At 35.6% G+C, this 23162-nt stretch overlaps 2 protein-coding genes across 2 annotated transcripts; one reads left to right on the plus strand and one right to left on the minus strand.

Annotated features, from left to right (window-relative positions):
• Nucleotides 1–409: 409 nt before the first annotated feature.
• Nucleotides 410–15980, plus strand: LOC120629806 (probable peroxisomal acyl-coenzyme A oxidase 1). Its single transcript, XM_039898863.1, has 13 exons — nucleotides 410–557; nucleotides 1726–1891; nucleotides 2791–2959; nucleotides 4617–4740; nucleotides 4950–5194; nucleotides 6083–6243; nucleotides 7874–8036; nucleotides 9423–9613; nucleotides 10310–10456; nucleotides 10594–10699; nucleotides 10978–11130; nucleotides 14854–14970; nucleotides 15803–15980. The coding sequence occupies exons 1-13, from the start codon at nucleotides 434–436 to the stop codon at nucleotides 15944–15946; spliced, it is 2010 nt and encodes a 669-aa protein (XP_039754797.1). The 5' UTR covers nucleotides 410–433; the 3' UTR covers nucleotides 15947–15980.
• A 588-nt stretch (nucleotides 15981–16568) lies between these two features.
• Nucleotides 16569–18651, minus strand: LOC120635069 (hornerin-like). The gene is made up of 2 exons (XM_039905979.1): nucleotides 18501–18651; nucleotides 16569–18110 (listed from the first exon to the last, which is right to left on the minus strand). The coding sequence occupies exons 1-2, from the start codon at nucleotides 18646–18648 to the stop codon at nucleotides 16705–16707; spliced, it is 1554 nt and encodes a 517-aa protein (XP_039761913.1). The 5' UTR covers nucleotides 18649–18651; the 3' UTR covers nucleotides 16569–16704.
• Between the last annotated feature and the right edge of the window lie 4511 nt (nucleotides 18652–23162).

Here is a 23162-nt window from a genome sequence, read left to right on the forward strand (position 1 = left end):
AATAAAATCAGTAAGATAAGATTGTTGAAAAGGCTATTAATAAATAAATAAGAATAAAATAGCAAAGTTGGCGCTAACGTTAAGAATAAGGCTGTATCTGCAGGCACCTCTATATGACGTACTTTGCAAAACGTAGTCGCTGTAAATAAAGGATTTTCTTAATCTCGTATGCTTATCAAAGACCACCCCACTTATTGAGATATTAACTTCCTAAATAGGTACTGAAAGTGTTGCTATAGCTTGCTAATAAATGGTAAATACAAGATAGTACGAATTCCTTTACCTTAATCGAAATGCCGCGAATGTTGCTTATCAGCCAGTTACCACATTATCACAACACATACATAAAAGTACAACTTATCTTCGCTTATTAATATCATACAATATTTGTATTATCTGAACAGTATTATTGTGCTCTTGAACAAATCAAGTGATGGCGGGTAAGAAAGTGAATGAAGATTTGTTAAATGAGAGGGCTAAGTGTAACTTTGATGTGGAAGAATTGACCAACTTGTTAGACGATGGAGTTGAGCATACTAAAAGGAGAAGAACTTTAGGTGCGTACCTATTACATAAAAGTACAGAAGAATAACAACAAACATCCGGATCTTACTGGCTTACTGACTAAGATAAGACGCTGTTTGAAGTTATTTATTATGGGTTACTAAATATTCTAGAGAAAGTCTCTTGTACGGGAGCTATGGTGATACGCTCGACCGTAATAATAGGGAGATCTTCCTCCGAGCGGGTGATAGTGCTCTGGGACCGAGGTCTGAACATTCATTTTTGGAAGTTGTATCTATAGGCATTCTTCGTGAACTCTTTGCTAGCGCGATGCAGGATTTTTGTGGCGCCATCTAGTTCTGTAATGTGGAGACCTCTACACTCTATATACAAAGTTCACAGCTTTTTTATAGGCACGAAGCGGCTCTTTAGCCGGTACCGATACCGTCGCATCTGTCCCATACCTACCACCATTTTCAATCGGTAATATCTTCGAAAATATTTATTTAAATTACATGCTCTTAAATGCCGTATTGAACTAAAAAAATGCACAATGTATTTCAGATATTTAATCCTCTAAAATTATCACTGTTTATTTTCTATATTTCGCCTTACCTTCCTCTTGAATCACTAAAAAAATCCATTTTGTGGTTTTAAAGATCTAAGCATAAATAGGAACATACAGATAGTGGGAAGCTTTGATTTATACTATGTAGTGATTTAAAAAAATTAAGAAAACTTAAAACTAATTTAAGCTGTATTCAAATTTTTTTTCTAACAATTATCCCAGAGCATTGCAGCAGGTTGCGTTTTCATACATTACCACCGTACTGAATTATTCAAAAAAAAGAGCAATTGCTAACGTTGATATAAAAATGTCACGCAATCATTTTTTAAATTTTTCATTGAGTTAGGTCTCTCACCCGTCTAGATGATAAACTTAAGGGTTTTTTAAATAGAGCTAATTTCCGTCTGTATTGAAAACCGAACCGTATTGCCTTAGCCTTCAGTAGAAAATTGTATAAATATCAATACAGTCAGCACGCATTTTGTGAATTGCAACGGAATCATTCTGGGGATTTTTCCACACCGTCTGAACTAACCCTCTCTCATATGAAAGAGAAAACCGTTATTAATGGGACATTATTAGCTGAGGATGATGATAAATGACGTGACAAAATAAATAATTTAGGATTACAAACTATGTTACTTGTGTTACAGAACAAAACATTTTAAGCATAGAAGGTTTACAAGATGATATACCAGAGGAATACTTGAGCCACAAGGAGAAATATGAGAACGGTTTACGAAAAACATTGTTGATGTGCAAAGCTCTCCAAACGTATGATAAAGAGAGCGCCGGCAGATCTTTCCAGGAGAACATTCGGTAAGTTTGTTCGCAAAACTACATGATCTCTGGACGTTTTATCCCAGGTTATAATATAGCTTTTTTATTCTGCATGTGATCAATTTCTAGACACCAAAACACGCGTCTTGAAATTGTAGATGTAGGAAAAATAGGCTGATTTATATATCTTGTTCCATATACGGATATTTATGCATTTCTGATTCACCAATTGGATAAGAGTACCTACGTCGTTTAACAAGAACTAATCTGCATTGTTTTAAGAAGTTCTTGTATGAGCGATAGGTATGTTATGCACCAGATATGTGTACCTAACCAAACAAGTCAGTCAGCATTATAATATCAAAGCTTGCTTTAGATCTAAGAGTTTAGAAGTTTCTTCCATGTGACATTGGGAATAAAAATAAACTGTACATGCAACGTGTAACAAATTTACGAAATAATATTGAAGGATGCATAAGGAATCACCCTGTAAAAACATTAAATCAAAAGAAGCATATTTATTTTTCCATACAAACATAATAAAATTTTTTTTTACTTATGACAACCCTAAAAGTGTTTACTTATGACAACCCTATTAAAGATAAAAGACCGACACGTGCAAAGTACCTACGCTACGCGACGCGTACCTAATAAAGTGACACTTGATTTGAATTTTGCATGTGATGCTAGGGCTGTATCTGATTTCTTTCAGTAAAAACTTTGGCAGTGGTTTACTGAAAAACTATTAGGTTTTCAGTTATACAGGTAAGTCGCAGAGACAGTTCATAACGTACCTCTAAAGCCTGTCAAGTATTATTTCGGTGTTTAATAACACTTTGCATTTATGTACAATTTGTCGTTTTAATATCCTTCTGTGAGATATGAGGCCGTGCCATTGACTAGGCTTCGATAATTATGAAGGAGGTATTATTTTTTAGGCTAAATTTCCGGAACTCATTATGGTCTGCCGTTACAAAGGATACGTCTCCCCTACTGCTTCACTTGGAAATGTTCATGATAGCTATTCTTGAGCAGGGGAATGAAGAGCAAAGGGAGTATTGGAGTAAGAAGGCTACTAACTTTGAGATCATCGGAACGTATGCCCAGGTAAAACTTATATTCTGCGAAGACGTGATTTCGCAGAAGAAGGCCGCGGAGCGGGTGCGTGAAGAGGCCCCAGACGCACATCCGCTCCGGCATAGACGAGTGGGAAGAAGACGGCAGCAATTTGCCGCTCGCCAGCTTCTCTTGGGAGGTGGCGGGTAGCTATTGGGGTAGCTAACCGTCACTTTAAAAGCCTCTCTACGGTCTGAGGGGGGATTCAAGCGGTCCTGATCCCATTGGTACATTTCCGGGAGGTGAACAACGGGTTCCCCGGGCGTCTAACAAAGGCAATAAGAGGGTGCCATGGTGGTTTTTAGTTTGGGTATACCCTTTAGAGGGGGTAGTCCCACAGAACCTCCGTCCTGCCCAAGGGTTGGAGGGAGCAATTAAGCTTTTCCACCTCGCAAAAAGAGAGAATAAATATTTATCTCGAATCATCAGTAGGATAAAAGGTAGATAAAGTGAGAAAATGCGCTGCGTACTTCGCACATGCGTGCATACAAAGTACAGCATATCCTGAAGTTAGAAGAAACTTATCTTAAAGTATCTATACTTTCCTCGTCTGGTGGTTTTATGTAAGTCGGTCGTTGAATGATTAAGGTTTCTTTTAACGAAAAATAATTAAATGAATAATCTTTTATATATAATAACACTAAACAATATTAAGTGGGGGAACTTCTAACTTTTCTTAGTTATGTGTGCTTTAAGCAATTTAATATAACTTGCTTTAACAGTCATTTAAGTTGTGGCAAGCTTGACGATCCGTTATCTTACTTTAACATTCATTTAAGTTTTGGCCATCATAACACTTCTCTGTCAGCTGCCTTCTTGGTATATTAATGTAAAGGGACAGCTTCTGCAGCCTTTATTTGATCGGCCCATCATATTCAGCGTACTCCTCCTACCCTGGTCGAATGCCCTGAGCACGCCACTAAAATGGACTCTTTAAGTCTTTAACACACGTAAAAAAACGGTAATGGTAGCTACAGTGTAAATCTACAATTAATTGGATTTAAATTAAATGAATTGAAAAATTTGAATTTTTCAACTGCGTGGGTAAACATTCTTGGGAAGCTTTAGCCATTTTGGAGAGATTGACTAGAGTCATTTAAATCAGAATCGTAGAATACTTAATTTATTGAAGCTATTGACTGATTAAAAGAGATTGGCAAAGACTGGTAGTGGAATAAGTATTATTGACGACCAGTTTTTTTTGCTTTCTAATTTACGAGCTATATTTATAACGCGTAGGTAGTTTAGTGAAATTCATTTAGATAAACTTGTGTTTATTTATAACATTATAATGTCCTTTATATAGCGGTGCGGAGCGGTGATAGCTTTCGGCTTTACTTTCGTGAAGACCGAGTTCGAGCTCCGGCACGCACCACTGACTTTTCGGGGTTATGTGCGTTTTAATTTAAGCAATGTGAAACATCATGAGGAAGCCAGCATTCTCAGCAGAGTTCTCCATAATGTTCTGAACGGCGTGTGAAGTCTACCAATCCGCACTTGGCCAGCGTGGTGGACTACGGCCGAAACCCTTCTCATTCTGTGAGGAGACCCACGCCCTGTAGTGGGACGGTAATGGGTTGACGATGATGATGAATTTCCTTTATTAGCATTTTTTGTATGTGGTTATAGGTATGCTTTTTTTTTTTAGACTGAACTTGGCCATGGTACTTTTATACGGGGCTTGGAAACACAAGCAACGTACGATGTGGGTACAGAGGAATTCGTTCTTCACAGTCCAACTATCACTGCTTATAAATGGTGGCCTGGCGGAAGTGAGTACCAATGGCGGTTACAACATGAAGCAACTTAATTTTATTTTTTTTATTTTTTATTCATCTAAAAGTTAGCCCTTGACTGCAATCTCTTTAATCAATTTAATTTTTTGTAATGTTTAGCCTCCATAGGGGTGACATAGCCAACCTCTTTCAAATAAATAAGATTAAAAAAAAAACAGCATAAGAAGATTTTTTCGTTTTTTTAGTGGGGCATACTGCAAACTACTGTGTTGTTATGGCACAGCTTTACATTAAAGGCAAGAATTATGGTATTCAGCCATTCATGGTGCAGATAAGAGACGAAGAAACCCACATGCCTCTGCCAGGTGTCAAAGTGGGCGAGATTGGACCTAAACTGGGTTTTAATACAGTAAACAATGGATTCCTCGGTTTTGACAATGTCCGGATACCTAGGGATAGGATGTTGATGAAGAACGCCCAAGTTTTAAAGGTTTGCTTTACTTTACTAAGCTTTCAAACAACCGAGGATCTGGGCACTTAGTGTTATTTTTATAATTTTTATTAGTGTTTTTACCTACACTTGGAGGAATTATCAATTTAATCAATTTAATCAATTTAATCAATTTAAAATGCATATAAAAATTTTCGGAACCGACAGGATTTGAACCTGCGACTCTCGGGCAATCGCTGCCTGAGCGCCGATTCACCAATTAAGCTACGGGTCTCCTACCGTCGATGCCGAAATTAGTATATGTGGTATGTCTGTAGGTAATGGCGGACAAAAGAAACAACCGTCTAGTACCAAAGCTAGTTTATTACTACTCGCGGGACTCCGGTGTACGTGAATATATCACAATATGCCTTTCACATCAGTCAGGCCCCGATTGCCCGAGAGTCGCAGGTTCAAATCCTGTCGGTTCGGAAAATTTTTAAATGCATTTTAAATTTATTAAACTTAGTGTTAGTTTTCGAGGTACCAAACTATTGTAGCATTTGACATGTATGTCAAATGTAGTTGTCAAATTTTGACGTTTGGTTCTACATATAAAATGACAGTTTTACGCTTAGATTTGAAGTTAATTTTAACGAGAATATATAGGTAGGCTCAAGAAACGGCAAAAGACTCCACAATAACGTAGAATTGACTATGGGGATGGCCTACCTAAGGTAGAATTGATTATGGGGACACTTAAAATGGAATTGTTTCCATCAGTAAATTGAATAACAATAATTGGTAATTAAATGACAATGGGATAGATGCCATAATGACAAATAATGTAAAATAGCAGACTTGGGGCCCAGGATGCCACATTCAAAGCTTCGCCAAACGCTGCACACAATATTACTTACGCTCTTTCCACTTTTGAAATGTTTCCAGGATGGCACATACAAAGCTTCTCCAAACAGCAAATTGGCGTACGGTGCAATGGTATACGTTCGCGTGGTGATCATCAACAGCGCGTGTAAATACCTAGCGCGCGCGACGACCATTGCTGTGCGGTATTCCGCCATCAGACGGCAATCGCAGCTGAAGCCTAAGTAAATATCTATAATGCATATTGCGTCTTTATTGTAAATATTTTTATTATAAAGTTTTTACCAACACTTTGAGCAATTAACAAATTTATAAATTTTAAAATGCCTTTAAAAATTTCGGAACCGAGAGTATTCAAACCTGCGACTTTCTGGCAATCACTGCCTTTTTTGGGCTGGTGGAAATACTTTATAGCTATCTCCGACCATTGGGAAGGAAATATGGAATCCCGTTTTTTCGTTGTTTCGTTAAAAATCTAGGTAATATAAGTAGTAACTTTTAGTGATAAGGTTTTTTATTGTAATATTTTAAGCAATTTTAGTATAAAAAAAAAACACCCGGCTGATTTTGTTGTGGGCTTTTTCTTAGACCAGGACGCGTTTGCAACCCGCGTAGCTTTAAGTTCATCTTACTAACGTGTACACATTTCTCATGTAATGTACGCGTCAAAAGTACCATCTATGGGCCTAATTGAATAAAGGTGACTTTGACTTTGACTTTAACTATCCACAGTTTCTTAAACTTACACAAAGATGTTTAAATGCATAACTAAATAAAAACTTCTATGCGCACAAAGTCTACGGCATCGATTCGACAAAAAATAGTACCTACCACGATGGTACCTACTACTACTTTAGTGAATATTTCAACCCGGTTACACATGGATCGTGGTCACGATTGTACTGCTTGCTGTGAAACATCAATGATCCAGTTGTTGATCTCGTATTATGTACCACTTATTTATTGCAATCAACCTACTTACGCCGTGTCTTAGGAACATTAGATTTTTAATGGCTACTGTCCGCTATATTGCTTCTTTGTGACGTCATGAATCCAGTAACACTAACACGACTGAAAAATCAAATTATTAATTCTTTTTTTTTAATATATAATCATCATGGTAAGCGATGAAGTCGTAGAAGATGAGTAGACACTCTTGATTTGAAGAAACCTTAAACGTAGGTATCAGAGAAGATGTAATCCGGAAGGGCATTTCGAATCTTGGCAGTGTGAATAAGGAAGGATGTATGTACAATCGTAAACTTTACCCTCCTTCTGGTGGTGACGTGTACAAATTAAAGGCTTTGACCTTTTTTCAAGGCTTATGATCACGCCTATAACCTTGAAAGTGTTCACCCATACTATTTACATAGGCTACTACGATATTAATTGGTAATTAATCTTTGAAAAAAAAAAAACCATCAAACTATATTAATTTGTCTTTAATCATATATGTCAAGAAGGGAATAAAAAACACAACACACAATTGATAACCTCGTTGGTAAAAATCAAAATTAGTGTTTCATAAACTTTTAATTATTGTGAAGAAATAAACGTTCTCGATACTAAAATAAAGAATACGCATGACAAATTAAAAAAATGTACCTATGCGAATTGATGATTTTTTTCGTCGTATTAGTTTTTAGTTGTTAAGATTTATAAAAAAACGAATAACTTCTCATATATAATATAATGAAGATTTATAATTAATTTAAAGGTATCACTCCATACGTAGCACCAAAACGTTGCTTCAAATTCAAAAATGTTTTATTCATGTAGTGTGGTAGTTCAATTACACGCTTTTTAACCCTTGTTAGACGGCGCGCGTTTAACTTGCTTCATTTTTTCTTACAGTGCGCCCGAGCCTCAAATTATTGACTATGTGACACAACAGCACAAGCTCTTGATAGCAATATCCACGAGCCACGCTTACCACTTCACCGCCCGGTGGCTGTGGGATCTGTACACGAAGACAAACCAAGAGCTCAGACGAGGTGAATTTAAGAATTTACCCGAGGTATGTTTTATTAGAGATCACTTCTAAACATCATTATCATTTCCGGCTCACTATTAGGCATGGGTCTCGTTCCAGAACGAAAGGAAACGACGCTGGCCAGGTGGTGGTTAGATAATATCTAATAATTGTCACCGAACATCTGATTGTTTCTCGACTGCGCACGGCGTTTTGTCTCAAATTTTATTGCATGCTATTGTGTGACCGTTTGTAAATTGCACAATTTAAATTGACTATAAAACACCTTATGGTGTATACTTACAATCTGGCAAAAAAGATATACTCGTATTATTATTATTATTATTATTAATCTCATAAAGAAATACATTTAGTGCACAGGTATACCAGTTAGTAATACGGGTTGGCGTTAAAGATTATAACATGTTGGTAATGATATTCGTAATCGAAACCTTTAGGTGCTTTCCAAGGCTCTTGGTTTAACAATAGCAATACCCAAGTCCGAACTTATCCTAAGAATTTCTAAACTGACAAAGTAAAGCCAATGCCAATCAGTTGCTGGCTCAACTTGTGAAACGAGCCCAATACTTTGTGAACAGTCGACGCAGTCGAAATAGTTTATTTTCGATTAGTTGTTAATAGATATAGTTAATTATGGGTGTGATTTAGATTTGGCGGACAAGAGTAAGGAAAACTTCTTGAGTGGAGACCGTGTTATAGTATTGTACCTATACTATAAAAGGTTTCCAGCATTGGTCGATTACTAGGTTGTTATACAGGTGTATTTTGGAAGACTTCCAATCCCTAATACAGATGCAAATTGTATAAGCAGACGATTATGCGATGGAAATTATTGTGGCAGTCTCTAGCTTGCTAGAGCACTGCACCAAAAAGTGATCGGTTACAAATTCGACAATATCGTTCTAGCAAATGTTAGCCGTATGGATTTAAAGCCATCTTGAATTCTTTTATAAAAAAGAGCATCAAAGCTTTTATGAGTATACTTTCGAAACAGAAAACTAGGTGTTTATTAAAAAATTAGTTATCATAAAGTATTCGCTTTTGTAGGTAAGCTTAAATTAACTGCCAGCGAAGATTAAGAACACAATACTTTAAAAAATATCTCTTAAATCTTCAAATGATCATAAGCCATCCAATAAACAATAAATTTAAAAATGTAATATTTGCTATAATTCAACCAGTTCCAAAGATGTAAAAAATGATGAACTGCTAATTACCAATATTATAATCAAATAATACATATTTTAAGTCACGAATTCATTATAAGCTGAAATCTCGTAAAAATATACTAATTATTTAGCAATTATGCAAAGCATGTATGAATTAAATATCTTTTAAGTGACTATTCTTGATCAATTTGTGACAACTTGATTATAAGCTAAATTCTGCTAAGTTAGACGTTTCTTTCAGCTTCATATCCTAGCATGTTCGATGAAGGTTCTCAGTTCTGCAGACTGTACGGCGCTGATAGAAAAGTGCCGTTTGGCTTGCGGAGGCCATGGCTACTTGATGTCATCAAGTCTTCCCATCCTGTATGGAGTGAGCACCGCGACGGTTACATATGAAGGGGAAAACACAGTTCTGCTTCTACAGGTTGCTAGGTAAATCTTATCACATCGTAGACACTATATTTTTGTCATCATTTTTTTTTTTTAATACTCAACTCTCAACTTCAAATAATTTGGATAAGAAGAGAGTCTTCGTGTTCCCAAATCAGTGATTTCTTCTTTAGTCCTATTTACTAATTACTGTAATAATTAATTGTTACTTTACCATTTCTATAGTAAAACCAAGTTTATACCTAGAAATAATTATGTTACTACAAGTTTATTGATGTGAAACATCTATAGGCGAGGGTAAACCTGATTGTTGGCGTGGCGATATACAGGCCTTGGCGACGCATCGCCACGCTATATGATGGAATATAATATGCACAATAGGTAGTTGAAATATCGCGATTTAAAAAAAATATATATTATATAAATAAATTTAGACTTTTATTTAATAAAATTTATTTTATGGAACAAATTTGTGATGTTTTTTATCTTTTCATTATGCTGTATCTGATTTCTGAGGTAATCCGTTCTTTTATGCATATAAATTTTGATGTTTTTTCCAGACGCTCTTACGATTGTAGTCTTTTTAACATCATTCCATTGTTTTCAAATATTTATCTTATCTTCGCTAAAACTCTTACTTATTTTGTCTAGAAAGCTTTTATATTTTAATTATTCTATTCTTATTATTGCTGATTACTACGCAAGCTAATTGGTTATTATTTTCTATTTATTTTCCAGGTCATTAGTAAAAACTTGGGATCAGATCTTGAAAGGTCACATTTCAGTAAGTCCGTCTATGGTGTACCTCGGTAATAGAACACCGTTGCCAAAATGGGATAGTTCTTTACAAGGAATTCTCGAAAGTTTCAAAAGAGTAGCTAAAGGGTAAGTATTGATTGTATTAACAGAAATGGATTAACTAACATATTTTTTATATAGTTTTTTATATGGCTGTTTCCATAATTAAAACGTTTAAAGCATTAAAAATGGGAAGAATTAAAAATTACGTTTTCACTACACAGAAAAGTATCAGCAAGCGTATCCAGCATTGACCAATACAGAAAATCTGGATTATCTCCTGAAGACGCTTGGAACAAGGCTTCAGTACAACTTATATCAGCGGCCGAGGTAAAGATGAAATACCTATATTTCTTTATCTTCGTCCAAAAACAAATATTTGTGAACTTCATATTTAAAGGCTAGTAACCTTCCCCAAAGAGTAGACCTCAATAAAATACAATTTATATGCGCTAGAACCCATGTTCTACGAGTAATTATCTGTCATTTGCATACAACCGTTAGAGCTATTTCCGAATACCTTAAGTTTGACGATTTCTTTAATGTATAAATTTATTGAGTTAGTACTTCCTGGTCGATTTTAAATAATGTTTTCTTTAATTTTGAAGGCACATGCAAGGATCATCGTTCTCTCCGTTTACAAGGCAGAAATAGAAAGAAGAGCATCGACTCTCTCATCTCCGTTGGCGACTGTTTTGCTGGAGCTTCTAGAGCTGTATTATATTTATTGGGCTTTGGAGAAGACTGGAGACTTATTATTAGTGAGTGACTTTAAGATGTTTTTGAGTTTTTATCTCGCGTCTTGAATCAAGATTACCCGATGTTATAAGTCTATTAGAGAGGAAAAGAAACAATAGACAGAGGCTAAGGAAAAGAGTTAATATAAATTGTAAGTAGACACAAATATCTATAGGGATATATAAAAGACTAGTACCAGTAAAGGAATACCCTTTGCTGATACTGGGCAAAGATAGTATCGTGCGTGCATGAAAATAAATAATAAAATCAAGAGAAGGTAGTAAAGCTTATTTGGGCAATTGTTAATTTAGACTTGTGGTTGCCAAAGTACCTATGATGTTGTGACCGCGATATTTACGTTCTGATTAAATAAATACTAAAATTATCGTTAATATTACTGTATGTTTTCGTTTAAGTCTTAAATTGTCTTTATACATAAGTGTATACGCTGCGCAATACTATACAGCGCTTAAACTGCCAAAATTCTAAAAGTGATATAAAATTTAATTTCTTATTTTACAGTAAACCGCGAATCCTGTTTAAAGTTGTAGGAATAAAATTATAATCTAAATCAATTAAAACAACGGATGTACATTATAATTATTCATTATAAATCTTTCAGTGTTATTTAATACTGGCAATAAATATAAACATTCGTGAGAAACCACCTCTTCTTTGCAAAACGATTAATTTTGTTTTGGAGCACATAATCGGACGCAAAATAAATTAATATTTATGCGGTTATAAAATTGTTTTTATTTATGTGTTCATTAGTTTCGCTTTGATTCAGTTTATAATAACACGAGTTGATGAGTTCCGTCGATCTCTCAATCAAGCAGGCTTGAACTGTTATTTTTTTTATTCAGTAAAACTGGGCATTGCTTCTCGGATTTTGGTATTGTTCCGATTCCCCGATTCTACATAAACTGTCACACTGTATAAAGCCCTTTGTCTAACTTAAAGTGATCTTTTCCAGTTCATTCACTGATTACCTAATCTAAGTTTAATTTTCTAAGTGGCCACAGAAGCAGTTTTGGTCATTGCCACCTCGGCAATGAGCTACATCATGGGTTACTCTGATTTTTTTGTTCTTTATTTAATTAATTTTCCGAGACACAGTCTCAACTAGTTCGGAGAACAGGTACACTTTTTATCTGTGCAAAATAAAACAAAATTTATATATATGTTATGTGTTATGTTTAAGTACTTTTGATTCTGTTTTGTTATTCTTTATGACAATAAAGCATTTTTTCATTTAAAAAAAAAATGTACTACGACAATACACATAGTAGTCGACGGCCGACTGGCGCAGCGGGCAGCGACCCTGTTTTCTGAGTCCAAGGCCGTGGGTTCGATTCCCACAACTGGAAAATGTTTGTGTGATGAACATGATTGTTTTTCAGTGTTTGGGTGTTTATCTATATATTATAAGTATTTATGTGTGTCATATTCATAAAATTATTCATCAGTCATCTTAGTACCCATAACAGAAGCTACGCTTACTTTGGGGCTAGATGGCGATGTGTGTATTGTCGTAGTGTTGTAGTCATCTAGCAGTGGCGTGCATAGGGGTTTTACGACGGTACGCATAAAGAAGGAAGATCGCGTGAAATTGAAAAATTCTCCTTCTATACTAGTTCTATAAAATTTTTAGGGTAGGCAGTGCATTTGTGCATATATGAAATGCACGCCACTGCCATCTAGCCCCAAAGTAAATATAGCTTGTGTTATGGGAATTAAGATAGCTATATGAATATAATAGATACACTTAAAATATACAGATAAAACCAGAACCCAGAAACTGAAAAACCTTCATGTTCATCACACAAACATTTTCCTATTGTGGGAACAGAACCCACGGCGTTGGACTCAGAAAGCAGGGTCGCTGCCCACTGCGCTAACCAGCTGTTAGATCTATTAATTCTGCCTGGTGGGAACTTGCTAAAAGAATTGCAATCGTTAACTAACTTAGCATGTCTTTATAGGTGATATACGACCTCCAAGCATACTATTATCTATTCGGAGCTCTAGGTTAGCGATGATAACACGTAGGATATAATTCGGTCAGATTTTTTGTTCCATTATTATAATATTGCGGTCGGCCATAAAAATTTATTACTCCTGTTTATAAACAAAAAAAAAAATAGATACTTCGATGTGGGTCGCGATTGTACACTGTGATTTGCAACGATTGTAATCGATAAGACTATCGATTACAATACGGATTTAGAGCCCGTGCATACTCGTTAACAGTAGGAAACCAATGCCGATGTCAAAATTACAAAATTCGAACTGTAAAGTTTAAATATAATCTAAGACTTGACTGATTCTACTCAGAACATCAAAAACGTAGTCTTTACATCGAATATTGACAGCCTTTTTTTTAATAGTAGTAGTTGTCGTCATCTGACGAGCTTTTTGTGACAGAGCTCGTCGGTGCCGCTAAGCAGCATTGTTGCAATGCTGTATTGGGCATGGTTGCTGGTGTAATTATAAGCAATTGAGGCCCTGTGCAGTGCTGCGCTGTTTACAGGCGATGGTTTTCCACTAAAAGAATCACCTTCTGACTTAAAAGAAAACTTAATACTTATTACAAGTATATCAACGATAATTTAAGTCTTTACTAATTTTAGTCAAAACATAAAAACGTGGTTCTTTCATTATACATGGACAGCCAGGATTTTTTATAAGTATACCTAAGTCAAAGTCAAATATTTATTTTTTCAAAAAGGCATATAGATGGCACTTTTGATACGTAGGTACATTAGATACATAAAAAAATATGAACGAACACAAACACGCGACATCGAAGGGCCCAAACGGACCCTGTTCTAAGTAGAGCCCAAAACAAACTTAACTATACTCTGTACGTAGTATGCGTAGGTCTTAATAAATAATTTAGAATAATAGTACGCTTACATCTTGACCTCTGATATAAGGCCTTTGGTACAGTTATCTGGATAGGAGGTCAATGGTCCAGTGAATTAGCAAAAAATGGACCCCAGCTGACTCCATTTGTCATTGGCGTCTAAAACCGGAACGGGTCGAAGTTTGTTAGTTGCTAATAACCGTTCATAAGAGCTAATAGCTAGTTGTAAGATAAATGTGAGCAAAAAATATAAATCATCATGTTCGTATTCATTAATTAAAAGTTTGTGTGTGTGTGATCGGATGTTTCAACCTACTTACGAAAGGAGTCAAAGGGATCATTTGACGTTGTTTATTTTGGTCAATCTATATCTCTGTTTAAGCTGTACGAACTTTGATGTTCTTTTTCCTTAATTAAAGGTTGTTTTGTGTGTGTACGACCGGACGTTTTAACTAGCTTACGAAAGGATTATGAAAATTAAGCTTAATTTGCTATAGTCCGCGACAAGCAGGAGAATCTGTATGGAGTAATTTATAATTTCTTCAATCCTTTATACTACAAACCAAACAGATCTTCGGCAATGTACCCTCTACGCACGTTTCGCTCCGAAACCGGATAATAAGAATCATTTTTCATAATGTATGTAAAATTGTCATCTATCCAATTTTAATTACTTAAAACATAACTGGAAAAAACTTGGAATGGCTGCCAAAATTGGATTGATTAGGATTTCAGATTTTCCTAAAAATATTTCATCAGAAACTGTTAAAGATAACATGCATTCTTTCAAAATTGGCCTGTTTACAGTACCATTCAGTACATTCGGTGTCAAAGAGAAGTTTAATCTAAGAGTTTAATATTGAATTGTTTCTGACAGTACACAAAGCTATCTGAGAAGGACGTTAGAGATTTGCAACATCGTTACGAAGATATTTTGGAGAAGATACGTCCGAATGCAGTTGGCTTAGTTGACGCATTCGACTTCCGGGATGAGGTATGAATTATAATTTTATATTTTGTAAAATACATAGTTGAGTATGCAAACTTTCACCCCCTGGTTACCCTCGGGGCTTATTTTCGATCAATGTTCGGTTTCGTTTCGATTTTTCTATCTTCAGCACAAATAAGGTACAATCTAAACCAGATTGTACTCTTGTGGTCTGTCTCCTTAAGATTTTAAATCGTTATATAACTTTATTAACTACAACGCTTGTTTGTGGTGTATAATTATAAGAATAACTTTGTAGAAGTTTATGTTATTGTGTATTTATAATGACGATAAATATTGAGTTTGAAAAAATTACAAACTTTTATTTTTTTTATGAACTGTATTTAAAATCTCAGTGGTGTTTATCGTTTATCGTGATAAAATTAATTGAAGACATAATCAATAGAATTTATGGAAGGCGGAATTTAAAGAGATCTTAGCCGACTCATCGTGACGGCTTAGAAACTCCTCTTCAATATTTTTGCCTAGATTTTATGGACCTACTCTAGCAAAGCCAAGTAGTTTTACAAAACAGATGACGAGCTTTTTTAAAAATTTTAAGGTGTTTAAATAAAATTAAGATACAACAACTCACAGGCATCTAGCGTAAGCGTAGTTTGTGTTGGGCACTAAGATAACTGATAAATATTTAGGAATAATAAACATAAATACTTATAATATACAAATAAGCACCCGGACACTGAAAAACATTCATGTTCATCACACAGACATTGGAAAATGGACATGGGAATCGAACCCAGGCCTTAGACTCAGGGTCAGGGTAAAGCAGGGTCATTGGCCACTGCGCCAATCGGCTGTCAATTTATTGTTTTTTTAGATCTTAAGTTCAACCTTGGGGGCTTACGATGGTCGTGCATACGAGAGGCTTATGGAGGAAGCCTTGAAGAGCCCTCTTAATAAAGAGCCAGTGAACCAGTCCTTTGAGAAATATCTAAAACCCTTTATGCGAGGAAAATTGTAAAAGGTATTATTTATATGACCATATTTATAAAGAAAACAAGAATACATTAAGCTTTCATTTTAATGTAAATAAGAGTTATCTGGTTTATTCATAAAATTTTATGTTTCTAATATCTAAAGTACTATATAGTATAGTAACTATCTTTCTATATATAAAATGTCAATAATAATCATAATAATTATTTCAATTCTGGAAGACTCATAATTGCAATTCAAATGATTATTATTATATAAATAAACAATAATAATTAGATAATAAACATTAAATTGCATTGCACACTTGCCTTAGCATCTGTAACATGCCGCATACGTAAGGGTATCAAATTTGTACAATAATTATTATGAAAACAGAAAGGAAATAGTAAGTTTCTCTAATCTAAGTATTAAGGCAATTAAAAGGACAAATTTATACTTTAAGTTGTAAGATTCTTATTTCTCTTTGTTTGCAATAATATTTCTTTCGAATGTTATGTTGAGAACAAACAATTTCACTGTTCAATGTTTAAATAATGTTTAATTTTAAGTAAAATACTGGTGCTGTGTGTAAATACTAATGAAATTTTACAGGGATTTGGAAATAAAAGTATGTTTTCACGAAAGACTGTTTTATTAAATTCTGTCATTGTAAGTATAGTTAAAATAAATTAGATAAAATAATTCAATAAATAATTAAAATCAGCAAATACATCAAGACAAGTTAACAAATTATGAGCATTCAAAAGTCGTCTTGATGTCATTTGTTTTTGTTATAATCCTAACTTATGCGCTAGCATTGGCTTGTGCACTTCCGTACCCAAATGAGTTAGCAACAGAATTAAGGACCCTGTAACCAGAGTTCAATCCTTGTGTCCTAGCAGAAGCTGAACCTTGGCCAGATGTCTGAGTATTGACGGTAGTGCGTGGGCTGTAGACGTATTGAAGTCCGTCAGTCCTAAATGTGGCGTAACTCGGCCCAGAATTTGCGCTGGAAGCAGCAGTTCCACGGCCATTCGAGCTCGAAACCGATGAAAGAGAGCCTTGTTCGTTGATATCAGCCTGAGAATTGGCATTACCAAATCCATTAGAGTTGGCATAAGACTTAATGTTGCCTAAACCGTTGTTGATGGTTGAGTGGGCAGATCCCAATTCATTGTTGGCTGTGTATCGTGCAGCACCGTAACCAAGGCCATTGGAGTTAGCAGCAGAATTAACGTAACTATTGTGTAAGTTAGCGTTGGCCTTAGCGGACCCATAGCCTTGCGCATCAGCGGTAGTCACGACGCCGTCAGTGTAAGCGGTTGATTTAGCGGAACCTCCGTTAGCTTGGCTGTAAACTTGAGCTTGCCCAGGAGTGGGAGCATTGTAGGCTGTTCCAAAATGCCAATGGACTCCATTGTACGGGATGGCTCTAGCAGAGTTTACAACAACACCTTGTAGACCTTGGGGGCTGTTGATGTCGGCTTTAGATGAAGCGATGCCTTGAGAGCTTGTTGATACAACAGCGGAATTCAGAGCATTATTGGCCGATGAACTTGCGTAACCACCGTTTGTTTGGGTTGAAGCCGATGTCAAACCGAGACCAGTTTGCGAGTTCGAGGAAGCTGAGCCATGTCCTTGTGTTCTGGCAGCGGTATTAGTAGCTCCGTAACCATTGTTGATATTTGACGAAGCAGTTCCTACACCAGATCCGTAAGTTTGAGCGTTCGATGTGATTCCGTAGCTCCCAACACCCTGAGTCTTAGCGGAAGACTCGGCTGAACCCGTACCGTCTGCTCTGGCAGAAGTGATAGATGACTCGGCGTTGTCATTAACAATAGCGGATGACTGGGCAACGGTACCAGGATATTCATATATTAGTTCAGCTGGCGTTTCAAAGTTTTGCTGGTAAGAGACGATAGTTGCTGGAGCAGGAACGGTGTAAAAAGTTGGCGTATTTTGTACATCAGCAATCGCATTTGCCGTTTCATAAGCTCCTGGTGTATCGTATACTTCTGCCTTAGCTACAGCCTCCCCGGGGAAGGGTACGCCGAAAGCACCGCTTCTTCCTAATTGATTTTGATCGCCATTAGATGCGCTTCCGTAGGCCTGAAGAACGCCTCCATTGTTAGTTGCTGAGCCTGTCGCTTGTCCATTATTGGTATAGCCTTGGCCGACTGAATAGCCGCGTCCATCACGGAATAAGTAACCTGGGAACACAAATTAAGTGCTGCAATAGTTGCGATTGTCTTTAAAGATCAACAAAAACGTTTATTTAATTTAAAAAATGTTGCAATAAAGTGCCTATCTTTTTTATTAATATATATTTTATGTATGGACACATAAACCGTATAATAAAAGTTAGGTCGGTTTGAACGATGCCAAAAATGCTGGTTTCATTATCACGCTGAACAGCCAAGCTGTTTCTTTACGAAAAAAATGAACCAGGTGGATAATGTGTTATTTCCAGTATTAAACGAATGCGTTAGTAAAAATTTTCACTATACAATAAAATATTTTTTAATATTTTCTGTTGTATAACATTATTCTTTTTTTTCAATTTTAATGTGGTACAAAAATATTTAACAAGGTTCACTCACCGTTTAAGTAGACAGGATTGGCATTACAAAGGGCGAAACAGCCCAAGGCTACGATCAGCTTGGCCGCCATGATGTGATAGTCTCGAAAGCTCTGAGCTGAATGGATATGGAGAGAGCATTTCTCCGAGTTTATATACCAACATGGCATCACCACTCGGTCGGTTTGGCCTACTGCCGTGTACTTCACCTACAAAAGTTGTTTTCGTTAATTATGCTGATGCGTTACGATTTACGTTACATTAATTATTATTTGCTTGATTAGAGACTTAGCGAACTATTTCATTTTATTTTACGACGTCTTCGATTTTGAATTGGCAGTATGATTACGTACAAGTGCAATGACCTTAGCTCTGATATTCGTTATCGACTGTTTTATGTGACGAACTCATAAATTAACACGTTGCTCACAAATTAGTTATATTCTAAGGTTGGATAAAAAGACTGTTAAAAAGTTCCCTTTTCCAGGCAGAATTTTAGATATTAATATAGTTTTAATAGTGGCTCGGAGAGCACGTTAAGCTGTGAACGATTTGTGTAAGCTAAATTACTTTACATTAACTAGAAAAGAGCTTAAATGGTTACTTAATGGTTACTTAATGGTTACACCTTGTTGCTTATAAGAACCTGGTTGGTATTTTTGGTTATAGTAATTTCTCAATACTATAATCAAAAATACCTGGTAAGTGACGTTTAGATTTATTTGAATACCGATAAATAAATACTAATATTCATGTAATTGTAAAACAATTGAACACTATCAACCAATACTTAAAACTTAAGAGTTAGTTTGTTTGTTTATTTAATGCGATGATCTCAGAAACTGCTGTTCCGATTTGAAAAGTTCTCTCAGTGTTGGATAACCTATTTATCAACGCTGAGACCAATAGAAAGGAACAATGTTTCCAATGTTTCCTCCTTTTGAGCTTTTGAGAGCTTCCGCTGCGTGCGCTGCGTAAACAGTTAAAGTTTCGATAAAAAATAAAGTTTCCCTTTTTAAAAAAAAGTCCGCATAATTATGTCCATCTTTTAATGTTGACTTATACACGGAAGAAGTCGCGAGGGACCGCAAGTTATCTTATAAAATTTCTGGATGGACTTTAAAGAAATCCATTTTTGATATAAATGCAAAAATTTGTTGGATTGTTTGTTTGTTAGTCCTTAATTGGCACTCTAACTCAGCAACCAATCGTCTTGGCATCAAGTTAGTTAAAAGAACGGAGAGTAAATAAAATAGGCTACTTTTTATCCCAGTTTGGTATATAACGTTCAAGTGAAAATGCAGCCTAAGATGTTATGAGATATAATATAGTAAACCCATTCCTTTATTGGCATCTTAATTTGCGGCATCGTACGGGAATTTTATATCTTTTGGCGGCACTTCTTTGTCAGTTGGGTCTCATAAAAAAAAAAAAAAGTTGGGTGGTAACTACCCACGGCAAAAGCCCTCACCAGGCAAGATTTTGCACTTCTTGGTGTACTATAACTTTGTAACTTTCTTTCTTTATATTGTTATCGAAAATAATAACATATACCACAGATTAAAAATTGGTTCTACTTACAGGTATGCTAAACTGGTTGTTGGTCTTTTCTTAGGTATTTTGTCAGCTGCTTTCTATGTCACATATAATAAAATGTTATCTGTTTAATAGTGAAAGTCTATTCTTCGGTATAATGGATAGGATTTGTCATATAATGAATAGGTAGCCATAAAGTTTTACTGACATTAACAAATCAATTTTAATTTAATTAACTGTATTTTTTGTTATTTTTATATTTATGAATGAGAACGGATTTATTTAATTTAAAACGTTGGTTCTTGAGGTTTTTAGTATTTCATAAAGGAATCAACCATTTAAATATTCCTTTGATTGGTTGATTGGTTGATTTTTTATATACGATTGATGAATTTCTTAACGACAAGGCTGCTTGGAAGCAGTCTCCGTTCTCATCTCTCATAAGATAGTGAAGTGTAAAGGAGCAATCTGCTGAGATACTTACCGGCTCTTCTCGGTGGAATCTGCCTTACGAACCGGAGGTAAAATCACTACAAACAGACTGACTCGACGTTTCAAAAGTTCTTATAAACTGGGCCTACTTGAAATAAATGAATTTTGAATTTTTGAATTTTAAACCGAAACTAATGCGCTAGTGCAATCTACTATTTTATTTGTTTACAATGTTCGTTTATAAAGAGATTGTTTTCTCGTTGAAATCACGATACTATAAAAGACATAATTCCCAATTCGATATTAGGAAAAGATGCTTACCTATTTCAGGCACTGCAATGTATTGCATATGTATTATTATTTTAACTGTTACAAGTTCTAGTGTTTGTGTGTGTGTCTGTCTGTCTCCCATGTTTTTATGTTTGAAAGATGAATTTTGAAAGACGGGAGTGTATTTGACCATGATTGATGGAAAACAGTCCGACATGGCGGCCGCCACAAAATTGCGGATAACATATTTTTTTCAGAACTCCTACAATATGGGTATCGCATGGAAGGACTTGATAAGTAGAATAATATACACAATATTGAAAGTCTTTTTATTCTAATTTAAATATTCTTAAATTTTTTATTTTTATATTACGTTTATTCTCGGGTCATACGCGTAAAGCTCTGCCTTTTATTGGCACATGTCGGGTTGGGCTAGCGCATAGAACATTCGAGGTTTCCTGTGAGAATACATACTGTGATATGGATCTTATTGTTTCTCATCATCATGATCATTTTCCACTCATTTCCGCATACAAGCCACGGGTCTCCTCTCAGAACGGGCAGGTGGCTGTATCCTAGCACGTTGGCAACGTGTGGATTGGTACACTTCACTCGCTTTTGAGCACACTATGGATATACAAATAATAATAATAAACTACGACAGTGCACACATCGCCATCTAGCCCCAAAGTAAGTGTGTTATGGGTACTAAGATGACTGTTGAATATTTTTATGAATAATATATCATAAATACTATTATAATATACAGATAAACACCCAGACACTGAAAAATATTAATTTTCATCACACAAACATTTTCCAGTTGTGGGAATCCAACTTGAACTCAGAAAGCAGGGTCGCTGCCCACTGCGCCACTCGGCCGCCAAATAATGTCAATCGGATGATTGTGAGGTATGCAGATATCCTCACCTCACTACGTTTTCTATCACCGTTAAAGCAATTGATCATCAATCATCAAAAGCCAATACCCGTCCTCAAACTAAAGGCCTCTCCCAAAGGGAAGGTTTGCTTATAATCACCACCCGGGCAGACGGGTTCCTAGTTGATGGTTGTAGTGGCACAGAGAACGCTCCCCGTTCTCCGTTATATTCCCTTAGTTGATATTCATGATCATTACCATCATATCAACCCATTAACGGCTCACTACAGGATACAGGTGTCCTCTCACAATTATACCCTCTAAGGCCGTAGTCCACCTAACTGGTCCAGCGCGGATTGGACTCCATACACCTTTGAGAACATTATGGAGAACTCTCAGGCACGCAGATTTCCTCATGATGTTTTCCTGCACCGTCGAAGCAAGTGCTATTTAATTGCTTAAAACGCGCATGACTTAAAAAAGTAACAGTTGCGTGCTGGGATTCGAACTCGGCACTCCGAAAGTGAAGGTGACGTCCTTATAGCCCAGTGGCTATCACCGCTTTTGCAATTGATACCTTACCGCAATTGATTTTAACACAAATAAATGCTGGGCATCGAACTTGGTACCCCCCAAAAGAACGCTTGAGGTTCTAGCCACTAGGCTATCACCGATTGTTTCTCTATGTTGTTTCATATACCTTAAAAATAAAATAGGTAGCCTTACAGGGCTATCACTATTCACTAGGTCTGCCTGTGCCCACCTAGCCTATGTAATGTCCCACGGGAACCGTTTATTTTCCCGGGATAAAAGAACCTATGTAAGCTTTTTCTATACAAAATTATAAGATCGGTTTAGCTGTAAAATGTGCAGGTAACGAAGGCTTTTTTAAAGGCCCATTAGGAGCGTTACTCTGGTGGTTTTCCGGTTTAAGATATTTATTTCTCAAAAGAATTACAAAAATTCGCTCGGTAGACAAAACATTAATTTTAAAACTAAAACATGTTGTGAGCGTACACTATAGAAGGTACATAAAAATCTATAAACTTTATTATCTATTAGCAAAAATTCAAATTCAAATTCAAAAATGTTTTATTCATGCAGACCTTATTACAGGCACTTATGAATAATAATAATACTAACATATATTTATTTGCCAATTTGTGGGAACATAACAAGAAAACATTTCATTAAACAGAACCTTCACAATCGATTGTCACAGACAGTGTGCAAATGTTTATAAAAATAAAAAAAATAAAATATAAATTACATTACAATTTAAAGAATAAAAATACAATAATCAGAAATAAGTAGTAATGTCATTTTAAATTAATTAGGCAAATAATACAATTACAAATGTTGTTATACAGTTATAAAAGTTAGCTAAGTAGGTATATTGCTGTCACTAAAGTATTATTTTACACTATAATAGTTTTTTTTCTTGAGAGTATCAAAAATTGCTCGCTTGAATTTTACTAGTGGTAGATTTTTGTGACAGTCCGGAAGTTTATTGTACAAAGTAATAGCCATACAAAATGAATTGTTTGAGAAGACAGCCAACCTTTT

Source organism: Pararge aegeria, chromosome 2 (assembly GCF_905163445.1).
Source record: "Pararge aegeria chromosome 2, ilParAegt1.1, whole genome shotgun sequence".
Taxonomy (NCBI): Eukaryota; Metazoa; Arthropoda; class Insecta; order Lepidoptera; family Nymphalidae; genus Pararge; species Pararge aegeria.

Bases quoted from the DNA above. Each gene is read 5' to 3' on its own strand.
- LOC120629806 (XM_039898863.1), top strand. From the start codon at position 434: ATGGCGGGTAAGAAAGTGAATGAAGATTTGTTAAATGAGAGGGCTAAG. The intron at 10,700-10,977 runs GTAAAGATGAAA...TTAATTTTGAAG, and splicing joins AACTTATATCAGCGGCCGAG to GCACATGCAAGGATCATCGT. The intron at 14,971-15,802 runs GTATGAATTATA...TTGTTTTTTTAG, and splicing joins CATTCGACTTCCGGGATGAG to ATCTTAAGTTCAACCTTGGG.
- LOC120635069 (XM_039905979.1), bottom strand. From the start codon at position 18,648: ATGCCATGTTGGTATATAAACTCGGAGAAATGCTCTCTCCATATCCAT. The intron at 18,111-18,500 runs GTGAGTGAACCT...TTGTGTTCCCAG, and splicing joins CAATCCTGTCTACTTAAACG to GTTACTTATTCCGTGATGGA.